This window comes from Podarcis liolepis (genome assembly GCF_965112155.1).
Source record: "Podarcis liolepis genome assembly, chromosome: 1".
NCBI lineage: Eukaryota > Metazoa > Chordata > Lepidosauria > Squamata > Lacertidae > Podarcis > Podarcis liolepis.
In genome coordinates, this window is record NC_139554.1 from 92,962,711 (window position 1) to 92,976,388 (window position 13,678).

A 13,678-nucleotide genomic window follows, 5' to 3' on the forward strand; every position below is an offset into this window, starting at 1 on the left:
TATCAGGGCTTGTGCCTGGAAGCACTTCTCTAAAGATTTTGCCAAAGTCTTGGTCATTTTGTCTCACAACCATCCTCCTATGTAAAACAAGAATTTAAAGTTGCTGCAACAAATTTCAAATCCGGATGAACATCCTAGAAAAATGTACACTGATCCATATGTTGCCTCTCGTGCAAATTATTTCCCGGTGGTTAAAGTCCAGGTTTTTTATCTCCAGGTTAAGCTTTCACAGACTGCAGCAGGTGTTTATTGCTATGAAACTAAGCTCTACTATTTTTTACAGCTATCCAAGCATTGGTTTTGTTTCCTTGTACTACTTAGGACCTTGAACTCAAGATGAACTGCCCTGGAATTAGGTGCTCCATTTATTTGCAATATTACAGTGGTACCTCAGGTTAAGTACTTAATTCGTTCCGGAGGTCTGTTTTTAACCTGAAACTGAAGCACCACTTTAGCTAATGGGGCCTCCTGTTGCCGCCGCACTGCCGGAGCACGATTTCTGTTCTCATCCTGAAGCAAAGTTCTTAACCCGAGGTACTATTTCTGGGTTAGCGGAGTCTGTAACCTGAAGCGTATGTAACCTGAAGCGTATGTAACCTGAGGTACCACTGTATATTGACACTATTGTCATAGACCAACCTTTGCTCACCTGAAAGCCTTGCAAGCGTACTGGCTGGGACTGGCAGAAGTTGTCCAACCATCTGGAGAGCACCAGGTTGGCAAAGGTTTGTGTTTGCAACCAAAAGATGGGTCAGGGTATTCAGGACAAACTGCTGCGGAGAAGTGACTAGTGAGGATGGGCTGGGAGAGAGAAGGTTATGTACAAAGATGACTTTAACACCCTCTCCTACCTGCTGCTTTTGCATAGAAATTGCATCCTCCATTTTGCTCTGGTGGAGCATTGTTCACTGACACCCCTGGACTTTAAAACTTCCCTGCCAAGAGAGGTTGGTCTTGCTTCCTGCATTTTGTCTTTCCACTTCAAAGCCAGGAACTTAATAAAGATTAAGATCTTTAGAGGCTGGGAAACTAGTTTTTAATTTTTTGCCTACTGTAACTATACACAACCCTTTGTGTTTGCTCTTATTTGCTCTTTCCGCATTGTCTTTTTATTATGCTTTACCTATTGTTTAAAATATTTCTAAACTGCCCCTCACCCAGTCAAATTCTGAGGCAGAGAGAACAATGGGCAAGAATAAAATGATCCATAGCAAATGCAAACCATAAAACACCCCAATTCATAACAGCAAAATAAGAGGCAGTCACTTGACTTATAAAGCACACTGAGGTATGCTTTATTATGCTTCTTACTGTTTTGTGGTGGTTTGCTTCATATAGTGTTATATTGTACTGTTTTGCAAGCAGGTTTGAACCTCATAAAGAAAGGAGAGATTTAAATCTTCTTTCAATAAATTATTCCTATTGAAGAGCCATGGTTGCAATAGACCTACTGTCAACTAAAAAATGATTATATAACAAAAATATAGATTTAAATAAATCAGATAGTTGCATCTCATGTGATCAATTATTTTTGATAAAACTTTAATACAACTTGAGCATGGACAAGCTATCTTCCCTGAAGAAGCCAGCAGAAAACAGGTGCACCTAAATCCCACTGTAATAAGTGTATTTTTTTCTACTGGATTTAATAGAACAGGAATGTAAGCCTGTCTAATTATGCCTTACGTCGTTGTCCTAGGCTATAAGAAGCTAGTAAACCACTGTGTGCAGCAGCCTCAGCTCAGAATGATCTGGAAGACCAGTTCTGATCATGGGCTCAGGCTCCTGGGGGCCAAGGCACTTTGGGCCCCCTCAATATATATATTTTTGGATGGGCTGTCCCCCCCCCCCCATTTTTACTGTAAGGTTTATAATTATGAAAAAGCACCTGTTCTCATTTTCTGAATGTATAATATACTTTTCAAATACGGATTTTACAGCTACAGTAGATTTGCCAACTTTTATAACCAGAATGCACCTGCTTATTGAAATACGATCTCCTCCCCTCCCTTTTCAGGAGGCCTAGAATATTGAGGTAGAGAAAAACCTGTTGTAGCCATTAGCTATCAAACCTTTCAGTGGAGACTTTTGAGAAGTGTATTATTTAACTTTTCTCCATATGCAAACAGAGATGCGGATGCTGTCTTGTTTGCATGTACCAATAAAAACTCAGGTTCAGAATATTATTAATACTTTTATTGTATCATTTTTATTACACTGACTACAACGCCAGAAATCAAATATTTGGATGCTGGTATAAAAATAATCCAAACTTTATACTTTATACTTTGGAACTACAGTACTGTATAATTAGTGGAGGCTGCAAATAAGATACACCTTTAAATAACACTGTGTTGGAAACATAAAATAAACAAAACATCTCAGAAGTTATGTTCACAGGTATGCAAAGCTGAAATCCAGAACAAAGTACAATAGACAATTGCAAGTCAAACTAACGGTACATTCAGAGTCATTATGAAGACACACAAACAAGGCTTTATCCATCTTGTCTGAAAGACATGGTAGACATCACATACATTTTTGACTGTTAAAGATGAGAGTGACTTCCTATTTTGCAGTCCTGCCAAATTTAGTTGTTGTTGTTTTAATGGAAGAAAGCAAAACAAAACAAAACAAAACAAAACAAAACAAAACCCTTAGCAGATTTCATTTAACAACCAACAACACTGTAAAGAAATATAATATATTGGATGTTGTAAGATCATTTTCCTCCCAATATTGGACAGAATGATATAGCAGAGATAGAACTCTCTAATAAATGTTGTAAGCTTCCTAAAGTTTGTGCAACATTCCATAGGCCTTCCTATGAAACAACTGACCACAAGGTCTCAATAATAATTTAGGGAACATTCCAACTCTCTGCATCCCCCCCCCACCTCCATCCTGGCAGAGCTTTATGGAATAGCAGAGCCCACCTCTTCAGCTGCAGTCCTGCTGCACACAGTGGTGAGGATGGCAGGTGCTGGGGCAGCATCTCAGGCTGGCTCAGCTTCGCCCTCCCCCCAAAAGTCCAGTTTGGGGCTTTGTGCTGGCTGGTGGTGATGAGGATGTTGCTGGCCAGCACAAGAGGAGCTCTGAAGGTGGCATCCAGCAGGAGGCCAGAGGAAGGACACTTCCGCCCAGCCCAGCCACCAGCCCAGCACAAAGGGAGGTTGGGCTGCTCTGTTATTCCGCAATCCTAAGCCCACGACCTGGCAGTAAGCTCTACTTAATTCAATAGGACTTACTTCTGAGCCGATATGGTTAGGGTTGCACTGTTATATTAACAAGAATCCCAAACACATGACCGTTTTTGACTACAAACGTAAGCCTCTATCCCACTAGGTCCAATGGGACTTCGGTCACATAACTGCGTAGGCTCATAATCTTGATTATTTCTGCAAAATACTGTAGTGTCAAAACATTGCAGGCTTTCCCCCATTGTACTACCCATCACAGATTTCAGTATCTCACTGTCACCAAATATAATAAAATATTAGCATAACTGATTTTCCAATTAGTAACTAAGAAATACTCATTCATTTCTACTAAATAAATAAATGTTTTGAACTCCCCTTTATACTGTTCCTCTTGTTGTTGCTTCTTCTATGTGACATCACAGTGGGACTCTGAAGAGCTTCCACCAAGGACACTTTATTATTCACTTTTGAATCCACAGCAAGTTTGACCCTAAAGGATCTTAGGAAGTGTAATTTGTTGAGAGTACTGAGAATTCGCTCTCTCATAAGAAATTCCCAGTTCTGTGAACAGAACTACAACTCCCAGAGTTCCTTTAGCTGAGGTAATTATTATTCAGCTAGTCTGTGGGCTGGTTTGCAAGTCACATTAAATCATAGTTAAAATAAAGTTGAAAGTCATTAGGTGCTCCACTGCCACTCCTTCGCTTTCCACTCAAAGGGAAAACAAACCAGAGGCTTGCTTCCTGCTACATGCAACCCAGCCCTCGTGATGGTAAGCTAATAACAAAGCTGTATCCCTTGAGGTCCACATGACCTCAGAGGAAGGAATGCCCATGCCCAGTTTTGGCTGGTGCACCAATTACAATTATTTCTGGACAGAGATAGCTTGGCCACAGTTATGTATGTCCCGGTGTGCATAACTATGTGGGACTGCCCTTCAAAATGGGCCAGAAACAACAACTAATGCAAACTGCAGCAGCTAGACTGCCAGTAGGTATCTGGAAAAGCTCATACAGGACACCAATTTTGAAACAACTACAAATCTTCCAGGCCATAGTTAAGGTGCCTGTGTTAGTAATTAAAACCCTTAACGATCTGGGTCCCAAGTATCTAAAATAATGTCTCTTTCCATATATTTTCCCATAAGGTCCCCAGAGTTGGGCCTTCTCAGGGGTAGCCCCGTTCCTTTGGAGCGATCTCCCCTCTGAAGCCTGCCTCACCACCACATTGTTGTCACTTCATCGCTGGGCTTTCTCAGGGTTTTAGGGAAGGGTCAGGTACATTGGGATTGGATTTTAATTGACGCTACTGTTTTATTTGTATGGAATTTATGGTAAGTTTTCAGGCTTTATTATTACTAATTTCGGTTTCAATTCTGTGTAGTCCTGCCCTGGGGCCTTTGGGTGAAGGGCAATCTATAAATAGGGTAAATAAATAAAATAAATAACAAATAAACTTTGGATAACCATTGTGGCTGGTTAGGTAGGAAAGAAACAATACACAAGTGCTTGTTGGCACTTAATGGGAAGCCGTCCTCCATGATGTTTCCTCCTCCAAGTGGGAAAGGAAATAGTAGTGGTGGAGCACCACTATGGTTTAAAGGGATGCTTGGACGAGGCCTGTAATATAAGATTATGACAGAAAGCGTTGAAAGTTTTTACGGGTGTTTGGCAACTGTTTTGTCAGCTACACCTTTCCATAAAAGTGGGCATAGTTATGGGTCATTCCCCTTGCCATCCAAAGCAAAGGTCCTGATCCAAAGATTCCTCCCAAGAAGGGAATATGGCTGAACATGTGCTGCTTCATCTAGATTTCTGTGTACACACCCGCCAACCAAATGGCTGGCAGTATCAGCTCTGTTATAGCTGGACTGCACTGACCATCTGGGTATAGCTCCCCCGCCTTTTCTTTCACCCCACACGTGAATCATCCTTGCCAGATCAAGGTGAACAAACTCCATTCCGCATCCGGCTTCCTTGTGTGGCAATGCAAGAAGATCAGTCTGTGGAAAACACCTGATGATTAATTTTACATTTGCGGGGGGGGGGGGGTCTTTTTACAGTACAAAGTACAACCTGACGCAATTTGCAATACAGAAAGCAGTAAAGTGACCTGAACACAGCTGATTTTTTTAAAAAATAGAAATATTGTTCCCAAATAATTTCAAAAAGCAGAATAGGTACAGCTAGAGTAAGAGGAACTAGACTACTCAGGATATTTTCCCCAGTCCTTTCCTGCTTGCAGAAGTGGTTGCTGTAGTTAAGCTTGTGAATTTAGCCGTTATACAGAATGGTATCTTAGCCTATTCTATGACTAATGAAATCTGAGGTTGGAGCCTCGAAAATGTCATGGACTATAGTTACAGCTGAATTTAATTCATAAGATAACATGGTCACAGAGGGTAGTTTTATCACTGGCAATTAGCCTATGTATTCAGAAGTGGTACACAGACAGTGTATGTCTCTCCCACTCTCTCATTCTCCCACTCTCCTTTCTCTCCCACATCCTTGGATTATTTCCTTCTTTTTTTGTGCCTTCTGGTGAAGTGCATCCTTTTTCACAATTCTGAAGTGGTTGCTATGGGATACAGGAGTGCAGGACAAGAAACACCTCTGGCCTGACCCAATCTTCCCCCACTCACCCAATCTGAAACAATCACATGCCGCTCTGCAGGCTAGGTCTCTCACTATTAATCACTGCCTCCAAATCCTTCATGATTAAGCTGCAAGCGTCACCACTCAGCCACCCTGCAGCTTCCTGCACACTGTACAAAGTCCTCTTTTCTCATAAAACCACACCTTCTTTAGAACATTCAGAGAGCAAAAGTTGTTTTGCATTAGGAAAAGCCATACACAAGAGAACTTGGGTCCGGGTTCAGCTACATATGATGCCAATCCCACTTAAAATGCTTCCTGGTTGCTTTCTTCCACGGCTACCTGGATAAAAGTTAAGCCATCTTCTCTACTATATCTTATCTCCACGATATGGAATGGGTCAGGGCTAGCCTTGCAGGTGGGGAAAAGTGTTGCCAGGGATTGGGAAATCCTAAAATAAATAACTATGGGAGGTGAGCTATTTAGTGTTGCAGTGGGTGAACACCAGGTCCCTGGTTATGTGGATGGGAGGAAGAAAGGCAAAAGCACGTTTTTCTTCAGCAGCAAAGGGATGGACATTTTGAAAATGACAAAAAATAAATAAATGAGAAGATGTCTTAGGTTACAACTCAAGACACCACAAAAGGGCATTCTAGTATGCCCTTCCTTTTCCCATATGGAAGAACGTGGTTCTGGGGCCAACCACAATTTACAAGTGACTTGGAATCCTGGTTTAAGTGCTAGTAAAGGACAATGAGTTAACCAAAGGGATAATTTGAGTTGGTAAGCTGGTTGTATGCCGTTTAAAGCAGCTCTATTAGCTCAACCTCTTGTGGGGTTTAGTCTGGTAGCAGCAGTGCACTGAACAAGCACAGTTTGTTGGTCTCATATCACGGTGATTAGCCTAGGTAAACTAAAAGTGAACAGTCAGCTGCCTGTGAAATTCAACAAGCATCCCAACCAAATTTGGGGGCACATGTTGTGGCACTTCAGGTATTCTCAGCCAGAGTTTCAGATTCCTATCATTTTTTCCTCTTCTTGATCTGATGATTTCAGGATTTTATTTTCTGAGCTCAAATTTCAGATACTGTAAACCTGAATATCATTTAACACCCCCCTTTTTTACTGGGGGCAATCCTCACTCACCATTTGGTTACACACACACACACACGTGTGGTTCTATAGTATGAGACCAGCATACATAATCAATTCACTAAGAGTTCACGGAGAAAGAAAAAATTCATGGCTGGAGAAGGCATGGGCATGGGGCAATGATTACTCTTCATGAGACAATGGTCAATAATAAATTGGGGGCAAACAGAGAGCAGGAGCAAGCACCATTGCAACTGAGTCAATACACAACTGAATGACAAGACAGGAAATAAGAAGATGCATTATCCTAAGAAAAGAAAAAGGACCCTGAACGTTGCACATTACACATAGAACCCCCATTCTTAGGCCACATTCCCATACGCATCCCCAGCATTCTGTGACTATCTCATCAGTACCCATTAATAGATACCTGGTGACAGAGAAATGGTTCTTTCCATAAAATCCACTCAACGCAGCTTTGCATAAAACGTGGGCAACACAAACACAGCACTAGTTGTTAACTGTAAACACAACACACTTTACTGGCGTTAGATTTAGAGTGTCATCCACAGCGTTTGTTAGCTTTGCTTTAGTGATCTACTATCAAATTCACATTATGTGACACAATTAGTGATAAGGAAAAGATGCAGAATGTACACACAGGGACTCCTTTAAGCTTCTCCCTTGCCTCTTAGACAGGCCTGTGTGCTGACTTGCTCTTTACACCTGCCTTCCCATTGCTGTTCAACAGCAGCTACAAATGGCTCCTTTCGGACAACCCTGTTCAGTATCCTCCAAGGGTTCAAAGTTTCCTTTCTGTATACAAACTATGCCAGCATCTGAGCTGTATAATTAATGTGTACCCAGAAAACAATTAGCAGGCAATGGCCGATGTTCCATTCACTTTCCCATGTCTCTCCTGCAATTCCATTAAAAGTAATCTCTTCTTCTGCTGTCATCACTAACAAAGGAAGGATTGTATTGGCCAGGGTAGATGCAGGAGTGTCGGGATCCCGGAAGACCTGTGTAAGGTGGGTACAGCCCGTTTCTTTCTAGTTCAGGGTTCCTTGGGTTGGTTGTCTAGAAGGGTAAGACATGGACACAGAAAGGAAGGGGGGAAATGGTTCAATAGTCAGCACTTATCCTTTCTGGGATTTTATTAATAATACATGAAGGTACAAATGCTTCCAATAGATAATATGCTCTTCTAATAGAGATTAAGCAGATGTGTTCAGTAATAATTGTTTGGGCATTCTAGGCCACCACTGAGGAAAAAAATAATAGCTGGTGATCTGTTTGGGTTTTATGTATATAATGCACTGCTTTGAAATTTTCAATGGAATTGTGGTATATAATTTTATACACACACACACATATATAAATTGATAAACAACATTATCATGAAATTAAAACAAAAATCAGAGCATAGAAGCAGTTACTATTATTATGTCTATATACTGCCACCATGCATGACAAAGGTAAACACAGTAATATCTCTGAATCCCTCTTTTCACTTTTATTTCTCATTCTCTTCCAAACCAAAAATCTGGAATGCCAAAGCTTTGGAAACAGAATTATACCAATCAGATGCAACCTAGGAAAATATATTGCTGCCCAATACTTCCTTAGCATACCGGAAAGCAAGCTTCTCCCACCAGTTGTTACTGGCATGAACAAATCATAGCCATTGCAACCCAGACCAATGAGTACATAGAAAATACAGCACATCTGTTTTGTACTCCGATGCACATGTAGATATTATGGAGAACACCTCCAGGGCAGTTATTTTGGGTGGAGCACAGCCAGGTAGGAATCAGTGATGTAGGAGATACAGTATGCTGCTATCATTGTCATATGGCTGCTAATCCCAGAGATTATAGGATGAAGATAAAGGAGACCTGGATACAAATTTCCACCCAGCAATGAAGCTCATTTGATGAACTTGGGCTAATCATTCTCTCTCAGCATAACTTAGCTAGAGAAGGGTGGATTCCATTGATTTATTGGGCAAAGGGGAGGCTATGAAGGTAATGAACAATATTCCTGGCCCTACCCAAGGCCAAGATCTTAGTAATCTGTCATACTAGAGAGACAAAGACATCACTGTTGGATGTTATGGGGATTGTTACATCATAATTCATGTACTATTTTGATGCTATAGCAGCTGTATGCTCTGTGGCAGCCTGTAGAAGGTGCGCCTACCTGCATGCATAGACATAGTTTTGCCACTAGGTGGCAATGGACTTAACTGGAGCTAGGAGTCAAACGTTTCCTGTGTCTGTTCTGTTCTTTATGGAGAGAGACAATAAAGTTCTCATTCAGCTGAAACCTTCCATGGCAAGATCGGCATATGAGGCCTGCAGGAACATACACTGACTGCACAACAGCCCCTGCTCAAAACCAATTATCTTGACTGTAACCTTGGTTATATATCATTGAGTATATAACCTTTGGACTTTTGTTAAAACGCACATGTACAAGCTGAAGATTAGTTACCATATAGTAAACATCTGTCATCTGTAGTAGGTTTTTAGTGCTCCCATTCTCTTGCATTTCAATGGTTTCTCTCCCCCAGTCTTGAGCTCGAGGGTTTTTGGGATACTCAGCATATGGCGACATCTGGAAATCTCCACTTTTGAAGATGAGTTTGCTTATGTCATTTTTATTCTTCCTGGGATAAAGAAAGAAACATTTATATGCAAACCATATGAAAAGGACAGGAGATAGCTATAAAACTCCCACGCATCTTTTTCATAACCATAAGAGAGCCAGTGTGGCATAGTGGTTGAACTTGGATGAGAGAGACGCAGATGCAAATCCTCACTGAACCAGCCATGAAGCTCATTGAATGTCCTTGGGCCAGTTGCTCTATCTTTCTGCACAGCCTTGCTTACAGGGGTGCTGTGAAAACACAGTTATGACTGGGGTGGGGAATAGGGGTATGCAGATATGTTTCCACATATGTTTGAATTTTCTTTTTAAAAAAACCTCATGAAACATCATAGTTTTACTGCAAATTTCTCATATTTTTTGGTATGAAATGTTGCCTAGTATAGTGGTACCTCGCGTTAAGTACTTAATTCATTCCAGAGGTCTGTTCTTAACCTGAAACTGTTCTTAACCTGAAGCACCACTTTAGCTAATGGGGCCTCCTGCTGCCACTGTGCCGCCAGAGCACGATTTCTGTTCTTATGCTGAAGCAAAGTTCTTAACCCGAGGTACTATTTCTGGGTTAGCGGAGTCTGTAACCTGAAGCGTATGTAACCTGAAGCGTATGTAACCCGAGGTACCACTGTATACTCATTATTGCAAAGCCAATTCATTGAATATAAGCACATTTTGCATGTTATTTTCATGGATATATGCATTTCCATGCACAGTTGACCCCTTCATGGATCACTGCCTTGTTGTGGCAAAGGGGCTTGAATAACTCAAAGAAGCTATGAGCTATGCCATGCAGGGCCACCCAAGACAGACAGAGTTTAGACTAAATGTGATCCACCTGGAGAAGGAACTGGCAAACCACTCCAGTATTTTGCCAAGAAAACTTCATGTACATAAAAAAGGAGAAGCTTTGAGAAGAAAGTGAGTTTCCAAGGCATGCTCTGGTTCATGGGGTCACGGAGAGTCAAACATGACTAAGATGACTAAACAACAACACTGTTGACCCTAGTGTATGTGTTTTTGTACGCATTATTTGGCTAGAGAATTGCATCACAAAATTAAGGAAAATTTCTTTGATGGATAGCTGTGTTTCATTTCACGTATCATTTCAGAAAGTGCTTACTAAGTAGGTTTGCCTTAAAATGCAAAGTGCATCACATTTCTCTTCCATCCTTAGCAGGGAGTCAGATACTACACTGCTCTAGTATGCTCTACGAAGAAATGGTGGTGGTGGTGGGGAAAACAGTGACAATATCCCTTTCTTTTTTTTTGAAAAATCAAAGAAGCTTCTGCCAGATCTTACTTGTGCTTTTCAGTATTTGTGATATCTGTCAAATACCGCCAAAACATTTATCTTGATATGGTTTATATACAACTCCAAATCATTTGGACATTATTAATTTTTGCACAATCACAAGAAACATTTTAAAGGTGCAATTTCATTCAACGAAAGTATAATCAATAGATAAACAATTTCCCCATGATGGGTATTTAGCGTTTTATTTTAAAAACAGGCACTTGGCTTAGGATACCTACTGGCAGCACGTGACAATGAGAGCTATCGCCATGATGAGCAGAAGTCCCCCTCCAGCTGCTGCAATCACAATGGTGATGAGCTGATACGCTAAAGCAAAGAACAGAAACAATATTGCTTCAATGGAAAATTGTTCATCTTTTATGTATAGGCAATAATGTGAAACTGTCACCTTCTTGATGCCTGTAAAGATTCCCTTATCTATAACCTTGGAGATGCTCTTATGTCATGGAATGCCTACAAAGCCACCATCAGGTATGGGATAAAGATTCACTGATGTAGCTTAGCTTCTTTGACAGAACTGGAAAAACTAGTTAGCCTATGAGGAAATGCTCACACAGAGACAATTAACAGGTACTAGTTGATATACACATATTTTGAAATGTCTGAACTCATTGCTGGCTGGTTTACGGATTCAATTCAGTATGCTGTACTGGTTTTGTTTTGACATATAAAGAACTAAATTGCCTGGCTTCAAATTACCTCACAGAAATTCTCCTTCTGTATGAATCCTCCCACCCAGACAATGAAGAACTTTCAACAGGGCCTGCTGAAAGCACCATTTTACATTGACACCATGTTAGCTTTCAGTTGATGAAGGCCCTTCTTTGCTGTGGCCCAAGTACTCTGGAATGGCCTCTGAAAGAAGTCTCATAAGGCTTCCTCTCTGTATTCCTTCCAGGGTCAGGGTGAGCTCTCTTTTTCACAATGTCTAAAAATTAGGTTTGATAATTTTTTTTCCTGTTCTGCTCTATTTGTACAGATCCGTTAATACTGCTTGCTTAGACATCTGTTGGTTTTAAATGAATGGTTTTTAATGTGCTATAATTTGACTGCCTTTAAAGCCTTGGTCATACACTGTTTTGGAAATCTATTGTTGAAAGACCATATAACTTATTGAAAGAAAAGCAAAACCAGTTTGGGAGTTAGAGCCGCTAGACCAGATACTCACGATTCCCACAGTTGAATCCTCCTAATCCAAATGGGCAACTGAAAGAGGGGAAAAAAATACAATCAATTAAGTGTTAATTGAACCAATATGAAAGTGATCAAAATGCATTAATGGCTGGTGATGGCAATGAGCAGGAGGGAAAGGAATACGAAACAAAGAAAACAGATTTCTATAATTTACTGTACCTCACACAAGTGTCATTCACAAGTTTATACCCATCTTCACAAGCTAAAAGAGAAAGAGAATGTCCATGAGCACATCTCAGAAAGATAATTGCTAGTATCCAAAGAACTACTTTAGGTGAACTCGGTGCAACTTTTTTTTTTTTACATCCCTGCCCACGTTAAACAGCAAACGCCTGTGAAAAACTGCTTTTGAAGTTTCAAAAGTGGGTTTCCACTGGGTATGGCCAGCAGCTGCTCTTCAATCAACACAAGCACATCTTGGGTCGTCCAAAATCAATTGCACCATTCTGTTATATTCTGGCCAATAAATATGCACAATCAGTAGTGGCTGGCAGGGTGGTGTGGATGGGACCCAACATTAGTGAAGAGAGAGTTCTAACACAAGCCTGGTTCAAACCTTGGTTCAGCTCAGCTTAGAGAACCAGGGAGGAACAGAGTGGCGGAGAGTTCCTCTCAAGGATCCAGCATGTTTATTCAGTTTCCCTAAGGCACAATTTGGCTTTCCATGTAGTGTGGAGCAGCTTACAGAAAGAGTGAGAGAAAGCAGTGAGTGAAGACCTTGAAATATGAACTTTCAATTTTTCACCAACTGACATTGAATTATGTTTTATTGAAGTTTTTAATAATGTTTTTATGGATACATTTTGCTGATTTGATTCTTCTATGTTGTATACCCCCTTGATATATTCTGACAAAAGTGTGGATTACAAACAGTGCAAATAAATTAATAAAAATAAGACAATACTAGGCAAGAAACTTGATGCATTTAAACCAGCTGGCCAGTGGAGGTCACTCTTAACACACAGCAAGGCTGCATATGAAAAGACTTGCAGCGGTGTCCACATTTCACTCAAATACATCTTTAACCAAAAGCAGCCTGTGCAGACAGCAGTGTTGAGCAGAGGAACAGGGGTAAAGGTGGGGAGGGGAGGAGGCATGGGCTGGGCGGTATCAGCTTTTCAACATCGTAGTAAACATCGCAGTTTGGCGAGATACCGTGATGTTGAAAAAACAAGATGCATTGGCCTCTGCCTGTCAGACACCAGGTGAAACTGCCCCAGCTCTCACCTCGAGAGCTGAGATGGTTTCTGCCAGGGCTGCAGGCTGGGACAATGCAGCTTGTTCATGCAACTCAGCTGGGGAGAGGGAACTCCCCCCCCCCCCCCGCTGAGATGGCTTGCAGAAACCAGCTCCTTTAACTGCTCAACTGAGGCAAGGGCAGCTGCACACTTCTCCATCGAGCAGTTTAAAGATGCAGAGGGAGGAACAGGCTGTATCGGTGGCTCCATTGTATGAGTCCAGAGTGGGGTGGCGATTACACTCAGCGATATATTGGTGGTGAAACTGCCAGCGCTCCTGAGTCCTTCTGCTAGCAGCGGCCACTGGAGGAAGGACACAGCTAGCAGAGGGACTTGGGAGAGATGGTGGTTTCACCTGCGATATACAGTGGTTAAGTA

General features: G+C 41.3%; 1 protein-coding gene across 1 annotated transcript in view; it reads right to left on the minus strand.

The window, feature by feature from the left end:
* Positions 1–2,181: 2,181 nt before the first annotated feature.
* HEG1 (heart development protein with EGF like domains 1) overlaps positions 2,182–13,678 on the minus strand; it is a 61,607-nt gene continuing 50,110 nt past the window's right edge. Inside the window, exons 17-21 of the mRNA XM_083488407.1 lie at positions 12,222–12,264; positions 12,037–12,074; positions 11,087–11,174; positions 9,383–9,557; positions 2,182–7,966 (exon numbers count right to left, since the gene is read on the minus strand). Of these exons, the coding sequence (XP_083344533.1) occupies positions 7,817–7,966; positions 9,383–9,557; positions 11,087–11,174; positions 12,037–12,074; positions 12,222–12,264 (494 nt within the window). The 3' untranslated portion in view covers positions 2,182–7,816. The remainder of the gene's footprint in view (positions 7,967–9,382; positions 9,558–11,086; positions 11,175–12,036; positions 12,075–12,221; positions 12,265–13,678) is intronic.